At 42.3% G+C, this 27804-nt stretch overlaps 1 protein-coding gene and 1 long non-coding RNA gene across 15 annotated transcripts in view; one reads left to right on the top strand and one right to left on the bottom strand.

Moving 5' to 3' along the window:
- LOC123570825 (uncharacterized) overlaps nucleotides 1-27804 on the top strand; it is a 497461-nt gene that overhangs the window by 377003 nt on the left and 92654 nt on the right. For 13 of the 14 annotated variants that reach the window (XR_010584286.1, XR_010584288.1, XR_012429829.1 and 10 more), the window contains 2 exons: nucleotides 18712-18927; nucleotides 20232-20391. This is a non-coding gene — a long non-coding RNA (uncharacterized lncRNA). Of the gene's footprint in view, nucleotides 1-18711; nucleotides 18928-20231; nucleotides 20392-20502; nucleotides 23080-27804 lie in introns of those variants that run through there. The other variant, XR_012429838.1, reaches the window with a different exon arrangement.
- On the bottom strand, nucleotides 16141-17272 carry MAGEB17 (MAGE family member B17). The gene has a single exon (XM_015443589.3). The coding sequence runs from the start codon at nucleotides 17221-17223 to the stop codon at nucleotides 16213-16215; it is 1011 nt and encodes a 336-aa protein (XP_015299075.1). The 5' UTR covers nucleotides 17224-17272; the 3' UTR covers nucleotides 16141-16212.

Here is a 27804-nt window from a genome sequence, read left to right as displayed (position 1 = left end):
TTGTGTATAAACATACATATAAATTAAACAATGTAAAATATGTACAAATTAAAGAACATATTTTTAAAAGAGAATTTAACATCATTCTTAAACAGAATTCTGCTTTTTGTCAAAGTCATACAATCTGCATATATGATTATTTGACTCATTGCACTTTACAGAAGTGTTTGCATCCGGATAAGGTGTTTGATTTTCAAAAAACCTAAAAAGTAGCACAAAATTAGTTTAAGGAAACATAGGCTGAGATTTTTCACTTTGAACATCTCAACATCACACTCTTTCCATATGATTTTCTACCAGTAAATGAATTTTTCCAATTATTTAAAAAATTAATTATTGTCTAATTGACAGGTAAGTATTGCTTGTTTACATCAACACTAAGGCGTTTTGGAATGAAAGATATCACATACAAAATTAATAAGTGAGTGACTTAATAGGAAATTTGTGTAACATCAAAAACTAAAGTCAAAGGATTAATACTACAACATACAAGGAAATCAAGCAAATCAACAAGAAAAAGAAAGGAGAAATAGGAAAATGGGCAATTTGTATGAAAAAGAAAGACACAGAAAGAGAATTTTAAATGGGCAAACAAGAATAAGAAGACATGCTCAACCTCAGATAATGCAAAGTAAAACAGCAATACACCTTTATTCTCATTTTGTTGTCAAAAAAATAAGTCTGAAAATTCCAAGTATTTGTGAAAAGGTGAGGAAATTGAAACGCATGCACTACTGGCATGCAGTAGACTGGTGCAGTTATTGTGGACGAAAGCATTGGTATCCTAAGAGAAATTATGCAAATTCCCAATGAGCTGGCAATCCCACTCCTCTATATATGTGATAACACCCTCACACACACTTGTAATTGCATATGAATAAACTTGTTCATTGGAGCATTGTTGCCATCCATCACTAGGGAAATGGATAAATGAAATGCATACTATTCAGGAATTAGGAGCAATTGCATTGTGGAAAGATCTTAAAAATGCACTCTCAAGTTAAAAAAAAAAAAGAAATATGATATCTACAAGACAATACCATTATATGAATTTAAATACATACATTTTATAGTTTGCAAAAATGTATATATGTCAAAGGAGATATAACAAATATGTTCAAGTGGGTTTCTGGTTTGAGTGGAAATAGAGCCACAGGGCTGCTAACTGGTGATGAAAGAAAATAAAAGAAAGCAAAACAAGAGAGTGACTATGTACCACCCTGTGGTGACAGTATTCCCCCTAGTCTAGGGAAAGAAAGGACTCAAATTCTGTATCTGGAATTAAATAAAAAGTGACTAATTTTTGTCTGTTTTTGTTATCAGCCTTCATTCTTATTGAACTCTTTTATTCGTACCTGTAATTATTCATTATAATGTCTTAACTTTTAAGATAATATGCATGTTAATTGGGGTTAACTTTGTTTCCGTTCCCTCTTTTCATATATAACTTACTTTCCCTGTCTCATTAAATAGCCTTGCACTTTCATAATGTTTTAAAATATTTACATTGTGAGGGAACAAAAATTCTGTGCTAAAGAATTTTCTTTTGTGCTGCCATTAACCTTTTCAGTATAAATTCTACTATCACAGGCTACGTAGGAGATGACAGAGTTTTAACTTAAAACCCATTGTAAACACATTGTATTGATGACATAGACTTCACACTGTGTGTCTATTAAATGAGTCCATAAACTTCACTAACAGAATTGCAGGATGTTTAAGTTTGAAGATACTGCTTGATACATCGTTTCACAGAGAAAGAAGCTGAGGTTCAGAGGAGGTAATTGGCCTGCCTGACGACATACAGCTCTAGTTTTAGAGCCCAGACTAGAGCCATCTAGTGCCCTTTACATCTAACTTCCTTAGAGATGCATTTACCGTGAAGCCACTAAAGCTTAAGCTTCAGGCCCCTCAATTGCAGAGGCCTCTTCCATGCCCCTGGCAGAACATGAGCAATGTGTTGTCATGGCCATATAGGTTTTGTAAAATCTGAAAAAGAAAGATATTTTAAACAGGATCAGTTAAGAACACTTTCCATTCTGACTTCTCCATCACACTTCCCCTCATGTAAAGGAGCATTGGAGTGGCCAAGGATATTGAATGTGTATAACTTCATATTACTTTTCCAAAAGAAGTCCCTACAAAACCTGGATCCACCTCACCTGCATTTATAATGTTAATAATACATGTTATTTATTATTCCATGACCATCCATGAACCTGCTATTTAATGCAGAAATTTGAACATACCAAAAACTTACTTTAACTCTGTACTCTGCCCCTCTCCCATCCTGCCTCTCCCTCAGAGATAGCCACTATATTAATATTGTGTTTATTGTCCCATTGTCTTTTTGTTTTGTTTGGACACGTGTCATAAGCTTTAATATAAATACATGTTTTGACTTGCACTGAACTTTGTGAAAGAATATTGTACTTGGTCTTCACTCAACATATTGTTGCAAGTAGTTGTGGTTCCATCATTTTCACTGCTGTTTAATATTCCATTGTGTGAATGTATCACAATTAGTTTACCCATTCTCCTGTCATGGGCATTTGGGTTGTTTCAAAAAGTTTTGCTATTTTGAAAGGTGCTGATATAAACATTTTTGTATATATTTTTGAATAACCATGTGCAAGAGTTTCCTTTGGGTATATACCTGGCAGTAGAATTGCTGTTTCACAGAGTTTAAAACTGTTCAACTTTATGATATAATGTTATGTTGTTTTCCAAATCATTTGGAACAATATACAATGTATGAGCGATACATTACATAAGAGACCTATTGCTTCATCTCCTTTTCAATACTTGATATTGTCAGGCTTCCTATTTTCCCAATTGTATGGGTGTAGAATGGTATCTCTTTGCAGTCTGGCTTTCTGTTTCTTTAATTACTAGTTAAGTTGTGCATCTCCTCATGTCATTTGCAATTCTTACGACACTCTTGTAAGTTAGGGATTATCATCACAATGTGATAGATACAGAAAATATGACCCAGAGAGGTTAAGTAACATATCCAAAGTTACCCAGCTAGTAAGTGGTAGACCAAGGATTCATACCTAGTGTAAGCAAAGTTCTCACAACAATTCTGTTACATTAACCACCTTATTTCTTTGCTACATATAGTATGGAATAAAGAATCTTGGAGAAGTTGCTGGTCCAGGTCTTGCAAGATTGAAAACCTAATCATTAGTAAGGCTTTCTTTCCACAAGATTGAATTAGTAGCCATTAATCCACCAAGGCTAATGTCTATGCCCTTTGGGTATTTGAATTTATCAAAACAAGTCTCTGCAGAAGTGAAATGACCTAATCTGTGTAGTTCTCTGGGTTTGTGAAGTGGGAACATCATTCTGTTTGCTTCATGATGAATTCTTGAACTAATACTTAAATCATTCCACAAATATAGAGTGAGGCTGAGGAACCAGGAGACACAGAGCTAAGAAAAAGTTGGCTTTTAATATCATTCTCTGAACCATTAATCTGTCAGGAAAGATGAAAAGATGTCATATTTTATTACAAAGGTGCCTAGAATATTCGATTAATCTAATTACTACAGTTATTATTATTTTTTAAAAAATCAGTGCTTCCTATGCCCTGGGCTCCATAATCCCTCCAGCCCATGAAGCGACTTAACTGGGAAGAGTGGTATTGGATCACCAGCCCTATCTGTTTCTACCCTGGGATGTTCCCAAGAAGCCACAGTCCAATCAAGGTGTCTGTGAGACACCTTGAAAGAAAGGGAGTTGTGTGGGACTACCAAGTTTTATTTGTCTATCTCTCCGCTCTGCCTCAGGGATATAGGAACAGAGTAAACAAACGCTATAAATTCCTGCCCTAGGCACTGATCTTTGAAGGAATTGAAAAGACAAACAACAACTGCAACCCTGTAATTTTGGATGCAAAACAGTCATAGCTTCAAGGTGTCCTGCGTATCCTCAGTCCAGATGCTTTCAATAAGCAGCCAAGAGATAAAGAATGGGTTCCTTTGTGGGAAGTTTGAAAATAAATATGTCTGCATCTTCACTTGGTAATCTCTGGAAAGGGATGCTCACAGGTATTTAAACAAGCTGGCTCTGGGCAGCTGAAAAGGCAGGGAGAAAAGCCCACTTCATTTTTTAAAAAAAATAGCTTTAATGATAATTCATGTACTATAAAATTTACCTTTTGGAAATATACCTGTGATTTTTAGTATATTCACAGAATTGTGCAACCAGCATCACTATCTAATTTTAAAACACCCTAATCACCTCAAAAAGAAACCTTGTGCTGGTTAGCAGTCACTTGTATATTTTACATGGAAGTCCCTTATCAGATAAATGATTTGCAAATATTTTCCCCATTCTGTGGGTTGTCTTTTCACTTTCAGGATATTATTTTGAAGCACAAAAGTTTTTAATTTTGATAAGGTTCAATTTGTCTCTTTTTTCTATTGTCACTTATGCTTTTGGTGTCATATCTAATAAACCGTCATCTAATCATAAGTCAGGATTTACTTCTACGTTTTCTTTTAAGAGTTTCATAGTTTTATCTCTTATTTTTAGGTCTATAATCCATTTGGAGTTATTTTTGTATATGAGGTGAGTTAGGACTCCAAATTTAGTCTTTTGCGTGTAGATATCTAGTTGACCCAGCACCATTTGTTGAAAAGACTATTATTTCCCCATTTAATTTTCTTGGTATTCTTGTTGAAATGAATTGACCACAAATATAATGGTTAATTTCTAGACTCTCAATTCTGCTCCATTGATCTATATGTCTATTCATATGTGAGTATTACACTATTTTGATTACTGTAGCTTTGTAGTAAGTTTTGAAATCAAGAAATATTACTTTTCCATCTTTGTTCTTTTTCAGATTTTTTTTTTTTTTCTATTCTGAGTCCCTCGTACTTAAGGAAAATTGGCAATTGCCTTCAAACAGGCAATTTGGATTTTGATAGGGATTGCATTGAATCTGTAAGATCAATTTGGGGAGTATCGCCATCTTAACAATATTAAGCCTTTCGATCCATAAACATGGTCTGTCTTTTATTTACATTCTTTCAATGATGTTCTGTAGTTTTCGGCATACAAGTCTTGTGTTTCCTTTGTTAAATTTATTCCCAAGTATTTTATTCTTTTCGATGCTATTATAAATGGAGTGGTATTCTTAATTTCCTTTTTGGATTGTTTATAGCTAGTGTATAGAAATAAAATTAATTGCTGCATATTGATCTTGTATCCTGATCAAGTATCCTAATTACTGAACTCATGTATTAGTTCTAATAATTTTTTGTGGATCCCTTAGGATTTTCTATATACAAGATTATATCATCTGCTAATAGAGATAGCTTTACATCTTCCTTTTCAAACCGATGCCTTTATTTCTTTTCTTTGCCTAACTTCTCTGGCTAGAACTTCCACTACAAGGTTGACTAGAAGTAGCAAGAGCAGATATTCTTGTATTGTTTCTCATCTTAAGCAGAAACTTTCACCATCAAATATGATTTAACTGTCAGTTTTTTATAAGCGCCCTTCATTTGCTTGAGGAAGTTCTCTTCTATTCCTGGTTTGTTAAGTGTGTTTATTTAATTTTTAAAAAGTGTTAGATTTTGTCATGCTTTTTCTTTTGCTTGTTTGTTTGTTTTGTTTTGAGACAAGTTTTCACTCTGTCGCCCAGGCTGGAGTGCAGTGGTGCAATCTTGGCTCACTTCAACCTCTGCTTCCCAGGTTCAAGTGATTCTCCTGTCTCAGCCTCCCGAGTAACTGGAATTACAGACACGCGCCACCACATCCGGCTAATTTTTGTGTTTCTAGTAGAGATGGAGTTTTGCCATTTTGGCAGGGCTTGTCTCAAACTCATGAATCAAGTGATCTACCTGCCTCGGCCTCCCAAAGTGCTGGGATTACAGGCATGAGCCGCCACGCCCAGCTTTTTAAAAAAAAATTATTTTTTATTTTTTTACTTTAAGTTCTGGGATACATGTGCAGAACATGCAGGTTTTGTTACACAGGTATACGTGTGCCATGGTGGTTTGCTGCATCTATCAACCAGTCATCTAGGTTTTAAGGCCTGCGTGCATTAGCTATTGATGCTGATGCTCTCCCTCCCCTCACCCCGCTCCCGCTGACAGGCCCCGGTGTGTGATGTTCCCCTCCCTGTGTCCATGTGTTCTCATTGTTCAACTCCCACTTATGAGTGAGAACAAGTAGGAATGCTTTTACACTGTTGGTGGAATGTAAATTAGTTCAAACATTATGGAAGGCAGTGTGGCGATTCCTCAAGGATCTAGAACCAGAAATACCATTTGACCCAGTAATTCAATTACTGGGTGTATACCCAAAAGAATATAAATCATTCTACTATTAAGACACATGCACACGTATTTTTATTGCAGAACTATTTACAATAGCAAAGACATGGGACCAACCCAAATGCCCATCAATGATAGACTGGATAAAGAAAATGTGGTACATATACACCATGGAATATTATGCAGCCATAAAAAGGAATGAGATCATGTCTTTTGCAGGGGCATGGATGAAACTGGAAGCCATCATCCTCAGCAAACTAACACAGGAACAGAAAGTCAAATGCTTTCTATGCATCTATGAAGATGATCATGTGGATTTTGTCCTTCAGTCTATGAATATAATGTCTTAAATTAATTTACACATGTTAAGCCAAGTTTGCATTCCTGGAATAGGTTAGATTTGGTTGTGGTGTATAGTCCTTTTTGTATGTTGCTGGATTTAGTTTGCTAGTATTTTGTTGGGATTTTTTTTGTGTCTATATTCATTTGGGATATGGGTCTATAGTTTTATTAGTTTTATTTTTCTTTTCTTGTGATATCTTCTTTGGGTTTTAGTGTCAGGACCTCATAGAATGAGTTGTGAAGTGTTCCTTCTTCTGCTTTTTTTTTTTTTTTTTGGAAGGGTTTATGAATAATTGGCATTACTTTTTCTTCAAATGTTTGGTAGTATTTACCAGTGAAGACATTTGAGCTTGAGCTTTTTCTTTGAAGACAGTTTTTATTATTATTATTTCAATCTCTTTACTCCTACTTAATAGGTCTATTAAGTTTTCAGTCATTTCTGGAGTTAGTTATGACAGTTTTTGTCTTTTTAGTATTGGTCCATTTTATCTAGGCTATGCTAATATGTTGGCACATAATTGTTCATAGAATATACTTATAATTTTTTTTATTTCTGTAAGGTTAGTGATGATGTCCCTTTTTTTCATTCCTGGTTTTAGAGTATTCTCCTTATTTCTCTTGGTCTGTATAGCTAAAGGTTTGTCAGTTTCATTGATCTTCTTAAATAACCCACTTTTGGTTTCATTGATTTTCTTTATTGTTTTTCTATTCTCTCTCTCATCTATTTCTGTTCTAATCTTTATTATTTCCTTCCTTCTGCTTGCTTTAGGATTAGCTTGCTCTTCTTTTGATAATTTTTGAGGTGGAAGATTAGGTTATTAACTTGAGATTGTCCTTTCTTAATATAAGCATTTACAACTGTAAATTTCTGAGTACTGCTTTAGCGGTATCTCGTAAGTTTTGGTATGTTGTATTTCCGTTCTCATTCACCTCAAAATATTTTCTAATTTCTATTGTGATTGTTTTCTTTGACCTACTGGTTATTTAGGAGTATGTTATTTAGTTCTTACAAGTGTATGAATTTCCTAAATTTCCTTCTGTTATTGATTTCTAATTTCCTTTCACTGTGTTTGGAGAATGTACTTTGTATAATTTCTAGTTATAAAAAATTTATTGAGATGTGTTTTTGTGGCCCAACATATGGTCTGTTTTTGACAATGCTCCATGTGCACTTGACATGAACATGTATTCTGATTTCGTTGGATGAGGTATGTTAGGTCTAGTTTGTTTACAGTGTTGCTTGAACTTTTTATGTAGAAGTGAATTTTCAGATGTTCTTTTTTTTTTTTTTTTTTTTTTTTTTTGAGACGGAGTCTCGCTCTGTCACCCAGGCTGGAGTGCAGTGGCCGGATCTCAGCTCACTGCAAGCTCCGCCTCCCGGGTTCACGCCATTCTCCTGCCTCAGCCTCCCGAGTAGCTGGGACTACAGGCGCCCGCCACCTCGCCCGGCTAGTTTTTTGTATTTTTTAGTAGAGACGGGGTTTCACCGTGTTAACCAGGATGGTCTCGATCTCCTGACCTCGTGATCCGCCCGTCTCGGCCTCCCAAAGTGCTGGGATTACAGGCTTGAGCCACCGCGCCCGGCTTCAGATGTTCTTATACCACCATTCTGGAAGTGGTTTTTCACTACAGTTAACAGAAAATAGCTTTAGTGTGATGTCCTTAAATAAAGAACAAGGATTTTCCTTAGGTTGACAATGTAGGCAATAATAAAATAACTTACTTAGCTTGCACTTATCAGTTGTTCAGGAGGTGCCTGGTTAAGATGTAACCTTGTCATTGATCATTTCTGTTAAATGCTGTGGTATTTTCTTTGACAACTTCTCAAACTATACTTATTAGTTGAAGAAGTCAAATTATTTTCCTGGCAGTATCTAATGCCAAAAGCTATGATCAAATCTTTAAGAAACCCCTGAATATAAAAAATCAAAGACTGAACGTGTGATTTTGCCATCCAGAATACATTTGGCAATGTCTGGAGATATTTTTGGTTCTCAGAACTGGAGAGTGGTACAAGCATCTAATCAGTAGAGGCCAGGGATGCTGCTGAACAACCTATGATGCACAGGGCAGTCCCCCATGACAAAGAATGATCTGGTTCAAAATATCAATAGTGGCAAGATTGAGAAACCTTGGTCAAAGATTAAATCTAATCTGTGAGATCAAGATGAAAGAAATTTTAAAATTTTGTTACCAAAACCATCAATCATATACTAGGTGTCTTTATTTTGTTTCATTGAGGAAAGGAATTCAGAGGCACAAGATAGAAATATGTTTTTGAAGGTGATAGATGACAAACTTGAGATTCAGGGTGTATTACCAAAATCAGCAAGAGATTAGCATAGGACAAACAGTGTTAATAGAAATAGTCTCTCTCTTTTTTTTTAGTGGTCACCATAATTTTATTTCTTTTTTAAAAAATACAATTTCAACTTTTACTTCACCTTCAGGGGGTACATGTACAGGTTTATTACATGGGTATGTTGCATGATGCTGAAGTTTGGGGTATGAATAATCCCATCACCCAGGTGGTGAGCATAGTACCCAATAGGTAGTTTTTCAGCCTTTGCTTGCTGCCCTCCCCCCGCCCCCCGCAGTAGTTCCTGGTATCTATTGATCCCATCTTTATGTCCATGTGTACTCAGTGCTTAGCTCCCACTTATAAGTGAGAACATGTGGTATTTGCTTTTCTTTTCCTGCATTAGTTCGCTAGGATAATGGCCTTCAGCTGCATCCATATTGCTGCAAAAGACATGATTTTGTTCTTTTATATGGCTGCTTAGTATTCCATAGTGTATATGTACCACATTTTCTTTATCCAATCCACTGTTGATGGGCACCTAGGCTGATTCCATATCTTTTCTACTGTGAATAGTGCTGTGATGAACATATAAGTGCATGTGTCTTTTTTGTAGAATGATTTATTTTCCTTTGGGTGTATATCCAGTAATGGGATTGCTGGGTCGAATGGTAGTTCTGTTTTAAGTTCTTTGAGAAATTTCAAAACTGCTTTCCACGGTGGCTGAACTAATTTGCATTCCCACTAACAGTGTGAAAGTGTTCCCTTTTCTCCACAGCCTTGCCGGCATCTGTTATTTTTTGACTTTTTAATAATCGCCATTCTGACTAGTATGAGAAGGTATCTCGTAATGGTTTTGATTTGCATTTCTCTGATGATTAGTGATGAAGAGCATTTTTTTCATATGTTTCTTGGCCACTTGTATGTCTTTTTTTTTTTTTGAGAAACATCTGTTCACATCCTTTGCCCATTTTTAATAATTATTTTTATTTTATTTTATTTCATTTTAAGTTCCGGGGTGCATGTGCAGGATGTGCAGGTTTGTTACATAGGTAAATGTGTGCCATGGTGGTTTGCTGCACCTATCAACCCATCATCTAGGTATTAAGCCCCACGTGCATTAGCTATTGATCCTAATGCTCTCCCTCCCCCCACCCCCTGACAGTCCCCAGTGTGTGTTGTTCCCTTCCCTGTGTCCACGTGTTCTCATTGTTCAGCTCCCACTTATAAGTGAGAACATGTGGTGTGTTTGGTTTTCTGTTCCTTTGTTAGCTTGCTGAGGATAATGGCTTCCAGTTCCATCCATATCCCTACAAAGGACATGATCTTATTCCTTTTTTATGGTCACATAGTATTCCGTGGTATATATGTACCACATTTGCTTTCTTTTTTTTTTTTTGAGATGGAGTCTCACTCTGTCACCCAGGCTGGAGTGCAATGGCATGATCTCAGCTCACTACAACCTCCACCTCCCAGGTTCAAGCGATTCTAACCACCTCAGTCTCCCAAGAAACTGGGATTACAGGCATGCACCACCATGCCTGGCTAATTTTTGTATTATTAGTAGAGATGGGGTTTCACCATGTTGGCCAGGCTGGTCTCAAACTGCTCACCTCAAGTGTTCCACCCACCACAGCCTCCCAAAGTGCTGGGATTAGAGGCATGAGCCACCATGGCATTTTCTTTATCCGATCTATCATTGATGGGCATTTGGGTTGATTCCATGTCTTTGCTATTGTGAATAGTGCTACAATGAACATACGAGTGTATGTATCTTTATGATAGAGTGATTTATATTCCTTTGGGTATATACCCAGTAATGGGATTGCTGGGTCAAATGGTATTTCTGGTTCTGTGTCTTTGAGGAATTGCCACACTACCTTCCACAATGGTTGAACTAATTTACATTCCCACCAACAGTGTAAAAAGCGTTCCTATTTCTCCACAGCCTCACCAGCATTTGTTGTTTTTTGACTTTTTAATAATTGCCATTCTGACTGGCATGAGATGGTATCTCACTGGGGTTTTGATTTGCATTTCTCTAATGATCAGTGATGTTGAACTTTTTTTTCATATATTTGTTGGCCGCATGAATGTATTCTTTTGAGAAGTGTCCTTTCATGTCCTTTGCCCATTTTTAATGGGGTTATTTGCTTTTTTCTTTTAAATTTGTTTAAGCTTCTGGGTATTAGACCTTTGTGGATTCTGGGTATTAGACCTTTGTCAGATGGATAGATTGCAAAAATATTCTCATTCTGTAGGTTGTCTGTTCACTCTGATGATAGCTTCTTTTGCTGTGCAGAATCTCTTTAGTTTAACTAGATCCCATTTGTCAATTTTTGCTTTTGTTGCAATTGCTTTTGACATTTCCATCATGAAATCTTTGCCCATGCCTCCTGAATGGCATTGCCTAGATTTTCTTCTAGGGATTTTATAGTTTTGGGTTTTACATTTAAGTCTTTAATCCATCTTGAGTTAATTTTTGTATAAGGTGTAAAGAAGGGGTCCAGTTTCAATTCTCTGCATATGGCTAGCCAATTTTCCCAGCACCATTTATTAAATGGGAAATCATTTCCCCATTGCTTGTTTTGTCATATTTGTCAAAGATCAGATGGTTGTAGATGTGAAGTCTTATTTCTGAGATCTCTATTCTGTTCCATTGGTCTATGTGTCTATTTTTATACCAGTTCCATGCTATTTTGGTTACTGTAGCCTTGTAGAATAGTTTGAAGTCAGGTAGCGTGATGCCTCCAGCTTTGTTCTTTTTGCTTAGGATTGTCTTGGCTATACGCTTTGCCCATTTTTTAATGGGGTTGTTTATTGCTTGTTGATTTGTTTAAGTTCCTTATAGATTCTAGATATTAGATCTTTGTCTGATGCATATTTTGTGAATATTTTCTCCCATTCTGTAGGTTGCCTGCTTAGTCTGCTGATCATTTCTTATGTTGTGCAGAAGCTCTTTTGTTTAATTAGGTCCCACTTGTCAATTTTTGTTTTTGTTGCAATTGCTTTTGGGGACTTAGCCATAAATTATTTGCCAAAGCCTATATCAAGAAGGTATTTCCTAGGTTTTCTTCTAGGATTTTTGTAGTTTGAGGTATTACATTCAAATCTTTAGTTCATCTTAAGTTAATTTTTGCATATGGTAAAAGGTAGGGGTCTAGTTTCATTCTTCTGCATATGGCTAGCCAGTTATGCTAGCACCATTTATTGACTAGGTAGTCCTTTCCCCATGGCTTGTTTCTGTTAGCACTGTCAAAGATCAGATGATAGTAGCTGTGCAGCTTTATATCTGAGTTTTCTATTCTTTTTCTTGGTCTTCTTGTCTGTTTTTGTACCAATACCATGCTGTTTTGGTTATTGTGGCCTTATAGTGTAGTTTGAAGTCAGGTAACGTGATGCCTCCGGCTTTGTTTCATTTACTTAGGATTGCTTTGACTATTCAGGTTCTTTTTTGGTTCTATATGAATTTTAGAATAGTTTTTTCTAATTCTGTGAAAAATGACATTGATATTTTGATAAGAATACTGTTGAATGTGTATAATGCTTTGAACATTGTGGCCATTTATTGATTCTTCCAATCCATGAGCATGGAATGTTTTTCTATTTGTTTGTGTCATCTATGCTTTCTTTCAGCAGTGTTTTGTAATTCTCCTTGTTGGGAGCTTTCACTTCCGTGGTTAGATGTATTTCTAGGTATTTTATTTGTGTGTGTGTGTGTGTGTGTGTGTGTGTGTGTGGCTATTGTAAATGGGATTGTGTTCTGTAGGGACTACAAACGTGAGCCACCATGCCCAGCTAATTTTTTTATTTTTAGTAGAGATGGGATTTTGCCATGTTGGCCTGGTTGGTCTGGAACTCCTGTCCTCCAGTAATCTGCCTGCCTCAGCCTCCCAGAGTGCTGGGATTACAGGCGTGAGCCACCATGCCCAGCCTATAAATGCTTATTTTTTTATGCCACTGAGTTTAAGGATGGGTTGTTACTCAGCATTATTATGGCAATAGCTAACTGATATTCTTTCTTCATCTTTTACAGTGATTTTATCTTTTTGTTCTTGTCATCTAGAAGATATATTTAGAGACATTGTCTTTGAATATTATAAAAGTTAAAATAATCCTTTGGTCTCTTGATTTTGCTTATGGCATTTTGTTGCCATGAAAATATTTTTGCATGTATTTGTCTTTTTAAAGTGGTGCATTACTTATAATGGCTTTATGCACTATATATTTTTTTAAAGGACTCTGTTTTTTTCTAGTATTTTTGTAGTACCAAGTTTTTCGTTTAAAAGTTTAGTGCATGTTTATATTTATTTATATTTGCATGTTGCATGGCATTTATTTACATACATGTTCTGTCATATTTATTTATGTTTGAATAGTGCACATTCATATTTACTTATATTTGTGAGAGATGCTGTAAAGAACCGAGACGGAGTCTCACCCTGTTGCCCAGGCTGGAGTACATTGGTGTGACCTTGGATCACGACAACCTCCGCCTCCCGGGTTCAAGCGATTCTCTTGCCTCAGCCTCCTGAGTAGCTGGGATTATGGGTGCGTGCCACCATGCCTGGCTGTACAGACGGGGTTTCACCATGTTGGCCAGGCTGGTCTCGAACTCCTGACCTCGTGATCCGCCCATCTCAGCCTCTCAAAGTGCTGAGATTACAGGCATGAGCCACGACGCCCGGCCCCAAAATACATTTTTAAAGATACTACCCTGTTGTTCCAGCATCGTTTATTAGTCAATCCATCTTTTCCACACTGATTTAAAATGTTGTCTTTATCATCTACTAAATTATCATGTGTACTTAGATTTATTTCTGAAATTTCTCATGTGTTCAACTGATCCCTATACTCATGCATTACTTTTAATACTTTTATACTTTTGCAACATTTTAATATCTGATAGACCTAGTCCCCCCATTAGAACTTTTACATTTCAGAGATTTACTGGGTTTTCTTGCTTGTTAATTTTTTCATAAAAACTTTAGATTCGACTTCTATATTTTCCCCAAAAGTCCATAGAATTTTTATTGAGGATCTGCTAAATTTATAGATTAATTTAGGGAGAACCAACATTTTTATGATATTGAGTCATTCTATCCAAGGATATAGTATATATTTCTTTTATCCCTCAAGATCCTTTAAACATTTTCTTTATATAAATTTTGTATATTTCTTATTATTTCCAGGCATTTCATTTTTTTGGCTATTGTGGCTATTGTAAGTAGGGTCTTCTCCAGTATATATATTTAGAGATGGGGTCTTGCTACATTGTCCAGGCTGGACTCAAACTCGTGGGATCAAGCAATCCTCCTGCCTCAGCCTCTGGAGTAGCTGGGACTACCATGTGTGCCACTGTGCCTGGCTTCTCCAGTACATCTTGTGATTAGTTGTTGTTTATTTGTGTGAAAGCTATTGTTTTCTGTATATTAACTTTATACCTAGAAACGTACTCAAATTTCCTATTATTTGTAACTTTTTTTAGTTCATTCTATTAGGTTTTCTAGCAAAACAAAATCTTTTATCCATAAGAAATGACAACTTGACTCACTCCTTTCCAGTTTTTACGACTTTTGATTTATTTTTCTGTCTAATTGTTTTGGCTAAAATTTGTTCTAAAAGTTAAACAGCAACGGTAATAAAAACTATCCTTGTCCTCGTTTTAATAGGGATGTTGCTAGCATTTTCTCATAAATCATAATGCCGACTCTTTGGATATATTTCATTATGATAAGAAAGTAAATTCATCACACTTATTTTATTTATTTATGTATTTATTTATTGAAACAGAGTCTCGTTCTGTCGCCCAGGCTGGAATGCAGTGGTGTGATCTCAGCTCACTGCAGGTTCTGCCTCCCCAATTCAAGTGATTCTCGTGCCTCAGCCACTCAAGTAGCTGGGATTACTCTCTAATGACAGTGAAGATTTTTGTGTATTAACTCTCTCATTCCCCTGAGGCAGGCTAACTTGAAATGCCCTCCTACTGAGGGACTGGCAGTGTCCCAAGTTCCCAGCCTGCCCTGTCCCAGGGCATTTATAGTAGGGGAGGGGCAATGGGGGGAGGATCCTATCTTGAATCTCCTCCCTCCTCTCCAGTCCCTTGATTGCCCCTTAGGTATTCCAATGTGTCTCTTCCGCCCCGCCCCCCAACCCCACCGTGTTCCTAATAGGAGAGCTGCTCTTGGATTCTAAAATATCATTGTGAGGGGCTGAGTCTTCTTTGTCTGTGCTTTCCCAGAACTAGCATGAAGACTCTCAAAGAGCAGATGTTCAATTCATGTTTGGTGAATGATGTAATTCGGATGTTTGTCCCCTCCAAATGTCAGGTTGAGATGTAATTCCCAGTGTTGGAGGTGGGGCCTGGTGAGAGGTGTTTGGACCATTAAGGAGGGTCCCTCATGGCATGGTGGTGCCCTGGCCATAGTGAGTGACTTCTTACAAGATCTGGTCATTTGAAAGCATGTGGCACCTCCCATACCCGCTCTGCTTGGCTGTCTTCCACCCACTGTTGCCACGTGACATGCCTGCACCTTCTTCCCCTCCTGGCATGAGAAAAAGCTCCCCAAGGCCTCCCCAGAAGCAGTTGCTGGTGCCATGCTCATACAGCCTGGTGAACCGTGAGCGAAGTCAACCTCTTTTCTTTAGAAATTACCCAGTCTCAGGTATGCCTTTAGAGCAACACAAGAACTGCCTAGCACAAGGAACAAAAGAGCCAGTGAACAAGTGTTCTCCTTTATGATGATTTAATTTCTCCAACATTCTTGAATACACATAGCAACTGTGAGTATATAGCTTTTTATTTGATCACAACAAAAGACTTAAAGAAATAAGATTTTTAAATGTCAAAGGTTGCCAATCAAGTGACACTTTTTTCCCACCATCTTCTAATCCCAACTGATGCAGCGTTTGGTTGTTTCACAGTTTAAAGCCAATCCCTATTCCATTGCTATTTCTTCTTGCACTAGATCACAATCTAATAAGTAAAAATTTCCAATTCATTTTACAAAATACAAGAACATCACTCTTCAATGTGATAAACAGCAATAATTTTGTGAGGCACCTAATTCATGAATTTAGATTCTGAATCAAAGTCAATCTCTTTCAAAGGAACACACGGTAGACATAGAAGAAAAAGAGGGAATCTACAAGTGGCTTGCAAATAACCAGAACACGAGAAGGACACATGTCTTGGGCTCCCTCTAGCCCCACCTCACCCCCAAATACTGAGATGGTGGACAGCCCTTTTCAATCTCTTAGTGAGGATTGCCTGAGACTTCACTACGGCTGAGAGGACCTGCTAACCCTGGCCCTGGCGCTAGCCCTGGCTGCTGCTCTGGCTCTGGCTTGTTCTTCCTCCTCTCTCAGAGCCTCCTCATACTGGGACTTGTAGGTACTGGCAACGGTATCATTGAGCTTGGCCACAAACTCCAGGACTTTCATTTTGCTGGTTTCAGCATGGGCCCTGGGACCCCACAGGAACTCACAGCGTGGAGGATCACTGCTGGGCACCTGCCGGTACTCCAGGTACCCCTCTCGCACCAAATCTTTGGTGAGAAGCTCCTGGGGCTCCCCATAGATGAAGTGCTTCCTACCCTTATACATCCCCAATGCATTCAGGCATTCCCACATCTCTTCCTCAGTGGCACGGTTGCCATGCATGAAGATGGTGCTCAGGAGAACCATCAGGAGCCCGCTCCGGGGAAAACCCCCATCATCGCCCAAGCTTCCTTGATCGGGAAAGTCCAGCTTGCTGACAAGCACATAGGACTGACGGCTGGGGTCCATTTCCTTCAGGTAGAGGCCAAAGACCACCTCTACGTTCTCAGCGCTTCTCCGGAGGATCTCAGGGAAGTGCTGCTTGTATGTTCTGTTGATAACCTTCAGCATGGCTTCCCTCGTAATGGGCTCTTTCCTTATATACTTGTTGAGCAGGAACTGCACCAATTCGCCCGTCTTCCTGTTCAGAAGATCTCTTCCTGTGCTCTCAGAGGAGGACGGGCCTTGGAAGGAGTTGGGACTTTCCCCCTTTTGGCCCTTGGCACCTTCCTCAGAACTTGTGAGTGACACAGCTGCAGCAGGAGAGCTGGGGTAGCTGGCTCTCTGGGACTCCTGAGGAATGCCCGCAGCGGGGAAGCTCTGGGGAGCACTCTGGCATGCAGGCGAGGAGGAGGATGGCAGCTTTTCCTTCTCTGCTGCGGTGGCTTGAGCACCCCTGAGACATCGGTCTTCACCTCGAGCCTGGCGGCGTTTTTCACGGGCACGGCGCTTACTCTCCTGACCGCGAGGCATGATGACTGTGCTCAGGGGCAGCAGGCAAGAGGGTGCAGGAGGTGGGCACCTGGAGCAGGAGGAACAGAGGGCGTGAGCCCCTCAGTGGGGAGATATCACCTTAAGGAGGCCCCCATGCAGGTGTCCTTGAGGACCCTGCTCCACAGCCCCATCTGGCTCCTGTTCTCCAGGGCAGCCTGTCCCCTGGGGACCCTGGGGAAGAAGTTACAGTGCTCCTTGCCCTGCAGCCTGCCAGCCCTGCCTGGGACCAAGATCCTCACTTCTCTGTTTCCTCTGAGGGGAAACTGAGGCATCTGGGCTTGACATCCCTGTCTGGGGCCTCAAACCTCTGACATAGGGAGGGATCCTGAGGTCCTCTTACTAATTTGGGGCCAGTGGCTCCACACTCCTCAGGGTCCTCACTATCTGAGGCCCTTCCCTTCAGGTCAAGGCCCTCACCTTCCTGAGACCCCGCCCCCACCCCAAGGGGAAAGAAAGCATGAGGCCCCTCCAGCCACCTCTGTTCACGGCCTTTCTGGACTGGTAGCAGGGTCTGGACTCTCAGAGCCTCTGATGTTCTGGGCTCGGTGGCCCTGTTAGTCCTCACTTAGGTAGGATATGAGACATGTCCCTCAGCCCACCAGATTCCTCCAGCCTCAGCCCCAGGCCCTGTCCACCCTGAGCCCCCATGGGCTAGAAGTGAGGGGCCCTCTATTCGACTCCCTCTCCCGGGGTTTCCCAGGCCTGAGAGGGAAGCCAGACTTTGTGGTGCTCCCAGATCCAGGTGAGTGCTCTCCTCAGCCTTCACTCAGAGTCTTAACCCTGACTCCCATCACTACCTGGAAAACACTCCTGTCTTAACCTGAGACTTATTCCCTCATACCAGCCCCTCCATTCTGAAATACCCCGAGGAAGTAGTGACGGTCACCTCAGCTGGCCACAAATGCTCATCATTTCCCAAGACTGGGAGCAGCGGAGATTTTCTGTGTTGGCCCCGCAGTTACACATGGGTGGTCCCCTCGGTCCTCAGGGTCCTCACCTTGACTCCTGGCAACAGCTTAACAACCTCCAGCAGCTGTCTTGAGGCTGTCCCTTTTACCCAGGCTCTTCACCTCCCTGAGATGCCCTGGGAGGAAATGCCACTCACCACGCCAACGTGCCTGGGTCTCCCAGGGGTGAGGGTAGGGGTGGTGCTCTATGTGGTCTACTTCTGCCTGGGAGGGGCTCCCTCTTCTCATTCAGTGTTCTCCCCTTGACTCCCACCAGGGACTAAGTCCTCCTTCCTATCCTGCCATGAATGGGGCCTCGCCCATTGGTGCAAAAGAGCCACTTCTCTGAGACACCACCCTGACCCCTTCAGGACACCAGGATCACCGAATGCTAATGGCTCTGCCCGTGGTTTCCCAGGGCGCACAGCAGAGCTGAGACTTTATGTCCTCTCTTGTGTTTTGGAGTGGTCATTTTCCTCCCTCCTCATGCAGGATTTTTTTTTACCTTCACTCCCCACAGAGACTGGGACTCCTTTCTCTGCTGACCTGGGGCAGCCAGTCTTGCAACCAAAGCCCTCCTCTGCTGACACCCTCTGTGCAGCCCTGTCTGCTGAGGGCTCAGGATCTTCACCTTGCTACTTGACCAGTCCTGGGACTCCATCCTCAGCTCATCACAGGCAGCACCCTTCACAGCAAGGTCCTTGCTTCAATGGGACATCAGATTTGTACATTCAGGGTAAGCCACATCCTCTCAAGGCTGTTTAGGGCCTTCAAGGCGTGACAGCTGGGGTGGGACTCTAGGGGACCCCACTGCTCTACCTCAGGGTTCTGAACTTGCCTCAGGGTGGGACCTCCAACTCTTTGGGACGCGACTCAGGTCGCTTCACTTACCTAAGTCAGCCAGGTCCAGGCCCAAGGTCTCACATCCCAAAGTTGCTAAAGGGAAAGTCAGGGCATGCCCAGTCTGGCTATGTCTGCACGGGGTCTCCCAGAGCTGACAACAGGGCAGCAGAAACCTGGCTCTCGGGCTCTCCCTGGCTCTCTTGCTTTTTTCTTTTTTTTTTTTTTCTTTGTGACAGACACGGGGTCTCTGTCTGTCGCCACGTTCATGGCGTGACCATGGCTCACTGCAGCTTCCATCTGCTAGGCTCTCGCGATCCTCCCGCGTCAGCCTCCCGAGTCGCTGGGACCACAGGCGCCGGCCACCATGTCCCGCTAGTTTTTATTCTTTTCTTTCTTGGAGAAAGAGGGTCTTGCTTTGTTGCTCAGGCTGGTCTGGAACTGCTAGGCTAAGGTAATCCTCCCGCCTCAGCTTCCCAAAGCACTGGAATCACAGGTGTGCGCTACCACGCCCACCTCGTGGGCCTCCTGTGTTTGGGAGAGGTCTCCTCATCAGCATCAGGGGCCTCATTTTGATTAGGGCCTAGGTGTCCATCCCTCTGCAGAATCGGAGCCTCACCCTCACACCAAACCCTCCCCTCCCTGGTACCCTCTCAGAAATCAGCGCCACAGCCTGACTGGAGCCTCCCGCGGCTGAGGGAGGTGGGTGCCCGGGGGCGGAGGTTGGGGGACACAGGGTGGTCACCTTGGCTGCATGTGGGTGGGCCTTTCAGTCCACGATCGGGGTCCTTACCTTGATACCCAACCAGTCCTGGGGTTCTGGTAGCCTGAGGTGGCGTCCCTCAGATGAAGATCTTCACCTTCCGGCAGCTTCCCTGGCGGGCGGAAGTCGGAGTGAGCCACATCCAACCAAGTCCCTGCGGGGTCGCCCAGGGGCGGGGCTCTGCTTAGGGCCTCTTTTTGCATAGAAGTCCTCTCCAGTGTACTCAGTGTCCTCTCCGGGACTCCAGTGAGTGTCCAGTTCTCCTCCCTCAGCTGACCTGTGCTTTTGCCTTTAGACAGAGTCACTACCCTCGTTAGAGCATCTAAGCAGAAAAAAGGGGATCCTCAGCTGAGGTCTTTGTTATGACTGACAAGATGAAGCATTTTTTTACTTTTGTTTTTATTTTTTGCTGATAACCATTCCCTTATGTCACTCAGGGTCCTCACCTTGATTCGAGTCAGTTTCTGGGGCTCCACTATGCACAGCTGGGGCTGCCCCCACCAGACCAAGATTCTCCCTTCCCTGAGACCCTCCAGGCCGAAATGACAGCCACCCAAACCTGACAGCTATTCCTGGGCATCCCGAGTCACAGGAGAGGTACGGATGGGGTGGCAGGAGTGGGGATGGGATGGTGTGGCGGCGGCAGTGCGGGAAAGGGGAGATGTGGGTTGGTGGAGGTAAGAGTTTTTGTGTCTTCCTCTGTTCTAGTGTGGATGTGTGGTTTTCTAATTCCTCCCTGAAATTCCTCACCTTGACACCTGACTAGTCCTGGAACTTGATCCTCATGGGACTTGAGGCTGCTCACCTCTGATCAAGGTTCTCACCTTCCTGAGACTACAGAGTTGTGATCAGGATGAGCCAAATCCACCAACGACTATTCCAGAATGACAAGGGCTGTCAGCCAGGGCAGGACTCTATGGGACCCCACTGTTCTGGCTTGTTCCTTCCTTTATTCTTCATTCAGGGTCATCACCTCGGTATCTATCAGAAGCTCACAGTCCTTCTACTGACCTGAGTTTGTCTTCCTGAAGTCTCTCATGCTCCTGAGAACGTTGAAGGATAATTGTGGAGACGCTCAGTCTCAGCCCTGCCTGTGGCCCTCTAAGTCTGAGAGCAGCCACAGGCTGGTCTGTGTTGGACCTCCAATATTCTGGGATGATGGTATCCTCAGCCCTCCTACATGGGGCTTCACATCTTGGTTCCTGTCTTGTTAATTGAAGGCTTCCTGGGAAATGCCAAAATCCCTGCAATCTCTTGAACAGTTTTTCTTCCGCAGACTTTGTGGAGAATGGCTCCTTGCCCTGAAGTGATGAGAGATCAGGAAGCTGTAGCTCAAGGCAGGGGGCCCAGGACAAGTGGTGGGCGGTCCAAATAAAGCCAGTTGGTCTATTCCATTTCTTCACCAGCCAGACTTAGCCTCTGCTGTAACTTCGGTTCTAATAGATTGGCTTTCTCCAAGGAAGGGTAGGGCCACATGATTTTGTGAGTCCCTGATATTTTCAGGTGATCTGACATCACATATGTAGATGATCATGTGGTCACTGAGTATTGTCTCTTTCTTTTCCTTATTCTTAGCTCTCATTTATTTTTGTATTCTTATTGCTCTGGCTATGTATTCCAAACCAGTAGTTTGTACACAATATTTTTCTTCGTATTACTTGATATGCAATTTGGAGTAGGGAGAAGAAAAGTGAATTAAGATACACAAGGTCTGTCTCAGGCTGAGATGAGTGTGACAGTATGGGAATAGTTTTATTTTAAATAAGCAATACTTGCTGAGTGTAGTCTCTCAAGCCTGTAATCCCAACACTTTGGGAGGCTGAGGTGGGTGGATCACCTGAGGTCAGGAGTTCGAGACCAGCTTGGTCAACATGGCGAAACCCTGTCTCTACTGAAAAAATACAAAAATTAGCTGGACATGGTGATGGGTGCCTGTAATCCCAGCTTCTCGGGAGGTTGAGGCAGGAGAATTGCTTGAACCCAGGAAGTGGAGGTTGCAGTGAGCCGAGATTGTGCCATTGCACTCCAGAATGGGCGATAGAGTGAGACTCCATCTCAAGAAAAAAAAAAAAAAAAAAAGCAATACTTGCAGATGGTTAGCAAGAAAGTTTATTTTTTTCTTTCCGTGGCATTCCCCAACATGTTTCCCAATTAATATGAGCCCCTATGACAAGTTTGACCACTCACAGTGATGTACATTAAGTTCTCAGAACGTTCCCCTGCCTTTGACTACAGGCCAGAGAGTCATGGTTCCTTTACTTCTTGTCTGGAGTGGGCATCATTTTTAATAATGGTGAATTAAATCAGTGTTAGTTGGTGCTGCTAATCTGTGCACTACAAATGACAGTTGTTTATTTGATGGTCCTATTGGGCATGACAAGTAAGGTAAGTACTAATAGTTGCCTAAAAGGCAGAATTTATTAACTCTGACACTTCCCCCCTCATTTGGCTATTCATGCTCTGGGTCTGTGGTTGTGAGAAACTGATCACATAGAGCTCTACAAAGGGAATTTTGTGGTTTTCTCTAATTGGTTCAGACAATGCAATAGATATGAGGGATGGCAAGACAGAGAGAGAGAGAGAAAAATAAAGAAAGAGAGGGAGACAGAGAGAGAGGGAAGGAGGGAGGGAGAGAGAGAGAGAGAGAGACAGAAAGAAAGAAAGAAAGAAAGAAAGAAAGAAAGAAAGAAAGAAAGAAAGAAAGAAAGAAAGAAAGAAAGAAGAGAGGGGTGGGGGAAGAGGAAAGAAAAGAAAAGAAAGAAAGAAGAGAGAGATAGAAAGAGAGAAAGGAGAGAGGGGTGGAGGAAGAGGAAGGAAGGAAGGAAAGAAGAAAGAAAGGAAGAAAGAAAGAGAGAAAGAAAGAAAAGAAAAGAAAAGGAGGGAAGGAGGGAGGGAGGGAAGGAAGGGAAGGAAGGGAGAGAGAAAGAAAGGAGGAGGGAAAAGAAAAGGAAGAAATGAAGGAAAGAAGGAAGGAAGGGATGGAGGGAAGGAGAAAGCAAGGAAGAAGGAAGGAAGGAAAGAAAGCTTTATAGAGAAGAAAAGGTCCCTGGCCCTAAGAAGCTTTATTAGTCCAATGCAGGAGTCAGCAAATGACAGCTTTCAGGCCAAATCTAGCTCACCATCTGTTTTTGCAAATGCAGATTTATTAGAACACAATCACACTCACTCATTTACATGTTATCTGTGACCGCTTTCATACTACAAAGGCAGAATCTAGTAATCGTGACAGACGCTGTATGTCATGCAATGCCTAAAATATTTATTCTCTGGCCCTTTACAGAAAATGTTTGTGGGATAGATCAGCATTTACACAAGTAAGTATAATTCAAAGCAGGATATGATAATAAAAAAAAAATAGGAACCATGTAGAAAGTACTGTGTGAGTACAGGAGCATGGGAGGGCTTCATGGAGACAGAACACTGCAGCTGGGCTTTGGTGAATGGGTTGGATTCCGGCCAGCTGAGAGACAAGAGGACATTTTAGGTGAGGTGTTCCTCAACCCTGTCTGCTTATTGCAGTCGCTTGGAGAGTTTTGAAATAGAGATGTCTGGGTTCCCCCTCCTTGAGATTCTGACTCTGCTGTTCAGGGACAGGGCCTGGGCATCAGGATTTTTTTTTTTTTTTAGACAAAGTCTTGCTCTGGAATGCAGTGGCCCAATCTCAGTTCACTGCAGCCTCTGCCTCCCGGATTCAAGTGATCCTCCCACCTCAATCCCCAGAGTAACTGGGACTACAGGTGCATATCACCATGCCTGACTAATTTTTGTATTTTTTTTTATAGGGATGAGAGTTTCACCAGGTTGCTCAGGCTGGTCTCAAACTCCTAGGCTCAAGTGATCTTCCTGCCTTGGCCTCCCAAAGTGCTGGGCTTATAGGTGTGAACCACTGCACCTGGTGGGTATTAGGATTTTTTTAAACTCCACAGGTTATTCTAAGGGCAGCCCAGCTTGAAAAACACTGGGCCAAAGAAGTGTCAGGGAACAATTAGGAGTAAGGTGTGAATGGAGGGAGTCTCTGGGTGCAGAGGGAAGGGATAGTGCAGTGGGAGATAAGCCTGGGAAGTAGGGAGTCAAATCAAGGTCAGAGAAATTAGATTTTGTCATGGGAAATGGGGACAATAACAAAAGGGGGACAATGTGGGCATGACAGCAACATGATCAGAGGCATGTATAAGGAAGCATAATCTAGAAAAAAACCTAAAGAATAAAAATAAGAGCCTGTTAGGGTTTTTTTGCAAGAGTTTAAGCAAAACAAGGAGCGTATCTTGTTTAGGGCAGTGACGTGGTATGATTTGGCTGTGTCCCCACCCAAATCTCATCTTGAATTGTAGTTCCCATAATCCCCACGTGTCGTGGGAAGGACCCAGTCGAAGGTAATTGAATCAGGGGGTGGCTACCCTCTTGCTGCCCTCATGATAGTGAGTGAGTTCTTACGAGAGCTGATGTTTTTAGAAGGGGCTTTTCCCCTTCGGCACTTCTCCTTCCTGCCATCACGTGGAGGATGTGTTTGCTTCCCCTTCCACCATAATTGTGAGTTTCCTGAGGCCTCCCCAGACCTGCAGAATTGTGAGTCAATTAAACCTCTTTTCTTTACAAATTACCCAGTCTTGGGTATGTCTTTATTAGCAGCATGAGAACAGACTAATACAGTAAATTGGTACCCGCAGAGACTGGGGTGCTACTATAAAGATACTTGAAAATGTGGAAGTGAATTTGGCTTCCAGGCAGAGGTTGGAACAGTTTGGAGGGCTCAGAAGGCAGGAAGATGTGGGAAAGTTTGGAACTTCCTAGAGACTTGTTGAATGGCTTTGACCAAAATGCTGATAGTGATATGGACAATGAAATCCAGGCTGAGGTGGTCTCAGATGGAGATGAGGAACTTTTTGGGAACTTGAATAAAGGTGACTCTTGCTATGCAAAGAGACTGGTGACATTTGGCCCCTGCCCTAGAGATCTGTGGAACTTTGAACTTGAAAGAGATGATTTAAGGTATCTGGCTGAATAAATTTCTAAACAGCAAAGTGTTAAAGGGGAAGCAAAGCATAAAAGTTTGGAAAATTTGCAGCTTGAGAATACAATAGAAAAGAAAAACCCATTTTCTGGGGAGAAATTCAAGCCTTCTGCAGAAATTTGCATAAGTAACAAAGAACCAAATGATAATCACCAAGACAATGGGGAAAATGTCTCCAGGGCATGTCAGAGACCTTTGTGGTAGCCCCTCCCATCACAGGACCCCCCTGCTGTGTGCAGCCTAGGGACTTGGTGCCCTGTGTCCCAGCCACTCCAGCCATGGCTAAAAGGGGCCAAGGTACAGCTCAGGCCCTGTCTTCAGAGGGTGCAAGCCCCAAGGCTTGGCAGCTTCTACATGATGTTAAGCTTGCGGGTGCACAGAGGTCAAGAATTGAAGTTTGAGAACCTCTGCCTAGATTTCAGAAGCTGTATGGAAACCCCTGGATGTCCAGGCAGAAGTTTTCTGCAGGGGCAGGGCCCTCATGGAGAACCTCTGCTACTGAAAAGGGAGGAGAATTCCCTCATCCCCCTCACAGGGCATGCAACAGGGATGTGGCTCACTTCTTCAGTGCTCTGCTACTCAAACCCCTAGGAGGAGCATGCAGATGGGCAGGTCATGGGGAGTGTTTTGGGGGCCCAACCCCATGGCAGTGTCTAGGGTTGTTTACAGCTCCTGAAATCTCAGTGGGCATGTGTTACAGTATGCTCTTTCAGTTGTGTGTTAATCAGCTCAATTAGACCCTCTGCCTTATCAAAAGGATAGAGGGCTTTCTGTATCCTGGGTTCTTGCCCTGCTGTACCAGAAAAATCAGATCACATGTGGGCTTGCAGAATGAGTACAGGGTTTTAGTGAGTGATGGAAATAGCTCTCAGTAGATGGATGGAGAGCCAGAAGGGGGATGGAGTGGGAAGGTGGTCTTCCCCTGGAGTCAGGCCACCCAGTAGCCAGATCCTCCTCTGACTGCCCTGGTCAAATTCCCCTTGGTGTCCACATTGTTCCACCACTGATGGCCTATTGGCATCTGCTGGTGTCTGTTGGTGTATTCTCCTGCTAGTGTGTTGCTCTTGACATCCAGCCACTTTGTGTCTCTCAAGTTTATATAGGCACGGGATGGGGGCATAGTGGGCCAGAGTGATCTTGGAAAATGCAACATTTGGATCCAAAAACAGGAGTGCCTGTTCTCACTTAGGTCTGCGGGCACATGCCTGAGGGTGGAGCCCTTAGCAGGGACCATGGCCTTCTCTACCCAGAACTTCCCTGCCCTGCTCCCATATTACTAGGGCAGTGCAGAAGGGAAATGTGGAGTTGGATCCCCCACACAGAATCCCCACTGGGGTACTGCCTAGTGGAGCTGTGAGAAGAGGGCCATAGTCCTCCAGACCCCAGAATGGTATATCCACCGACAGCTTGCACTGTGCACCTGGAAAAACCAGAGTCCCTCCACATCAGCCTGTGAAAGCAGCCAGGAGGGGGCTGTACCCTGCAAAGCCACAGAGGCAGAGCTGCCCAAGACTGTGGGAGCCCACCTCTTGCATCAGTGTGACCTGGATGTAAGACATGAAGTCAAAGGAGATCATTTTGGAACTTTAAGGTGTAATGACTGCCCTATCAGATTTCAGACTTGCCTGGAGCCTGTAGCCCCTTTGTTTTGGCCAATTTCTCCCATTTGGAACTGGTGTATTTTTACCCAATGCCTCCAGCCCCAGTGTATCTAAGAAGTAATTAACTTGCTTTTGATTTTACAGGCTCATAGGCAGAAGAGACTTGCCTTGTCTCAGATAACACTTTGAACTTGGACTTTTGGGTTAATGCTAGAATGAGTTAAGACTTTGAAGGACTGTTGGGAAGGCATTATTGTGTTTTCAAATGTGAGGACATGAGATTTGGGAGGGTCCAGGGGTGGAATGATATGGTTTGGCTGTGTCCCCACCCAAACCTCATCCTGAATTGTAGTTCCCATAATCCCCAAGTGTTGTGGGAGGGACCTGGTGGGAGGTAATTGAATCATGGGGTTGGCTACCTCCATACTGTTCTCATGATAGTGAGTTCTCATGAGATCTGATGGTTTTATAAGGGGCTTTTCCCCACTTCACTCTGCACTTCTCCTTGCTGCCACCATGTGAAGAAGGACGTGTTTGCTTCCCCTGTCACCATGATTGTAAGTTTCCTGAGGCCTCCCCAGCCATGCTGAACTGCGAGTCAATTAAACCTCTTTCCTTTATAAATTATCCAGTCTCAGGTATGTCTTTATTAGCAGCATGCGAATGGACTAATACAACATGTGACTTGGCAGATTCAGGAGTGAGGGTTAAAATTACAACAATTTAGGCATGGTATGGGCACCAATCCATGAGAATGGCCCCTACTATCCAGTCCTGGAGGTCCCTGCTCTGGAGGCATTACCCTTTTGTTTCTGAATCATGGAGAAATATGGAATCCTGGAGGAAAAGTTGAGGCTACAAGGAGGCACTTGGCCACTTGCATTAGCATCTATTTCCTGAATACAGCCCTTGGGAGATGGTCTCTTATACCCAAGACATTTTGGAAAGACTTTTACAGACCTTGGCGTCTAGTTGGAAGTGAGTGAGCTGAGTAGAAGGAGCCAGAGATGATGGTAAGGTTTTGAATTTAGACAATTGAGGGAATTTTTACAGCCATTAGAAGGCAAGAGGGACACAAAAAGATCTTGGAAAAGAATTGATCTCCTCCCTCTGATGAATGGGGCCTCACCCATTAGTGCAAGGAATCCACCTCCCTGAGACAGCACTCCCCCTTCAGGAAATGACTTCTGCTCCAAGAAAGGGGGTATGGTTTTAGAAATTCATTTGTTTTATATGAAAAAAAGCTCAACATCACTAATCATTAGAGAAATGCAAATCAAACCACAATGAGATACCATCTCATGCCAGTTAGAATGGTGATCATTAAAAAGTCAGGAAACAACAGATGCTGGCGAGGCTGTGGAGAAATAGAAACACTTTTACACTGTTGATGGGAGT

Source organism: Macaca fascicularis, chromosome X (assembly GCF_037993035.2).
Source record: "Macaca fascicularis isolate 582-1 chromosome X, T2T-MFA8v1.1".
Classification (NCBI taxonomy): Eukaryota; Metazoa; Chordata; class Mammalia; order Primates; family Cercopithecidae; genus Macaca; species Macaca fascicularis.
This window is presented reverse-complemented; position numbering and strand designations above follow the sequence as displayed.

Excerpts from the sequence above, each read along its gene's own strand:
- MAGEB17 (XM_015443589.3), bottom strand. The coding sequence starts at position 17,223 with ATGCCTCGCGGTCAGGAGAGTAAGCGCCGTGCCCGTGAAAAACGCCGC.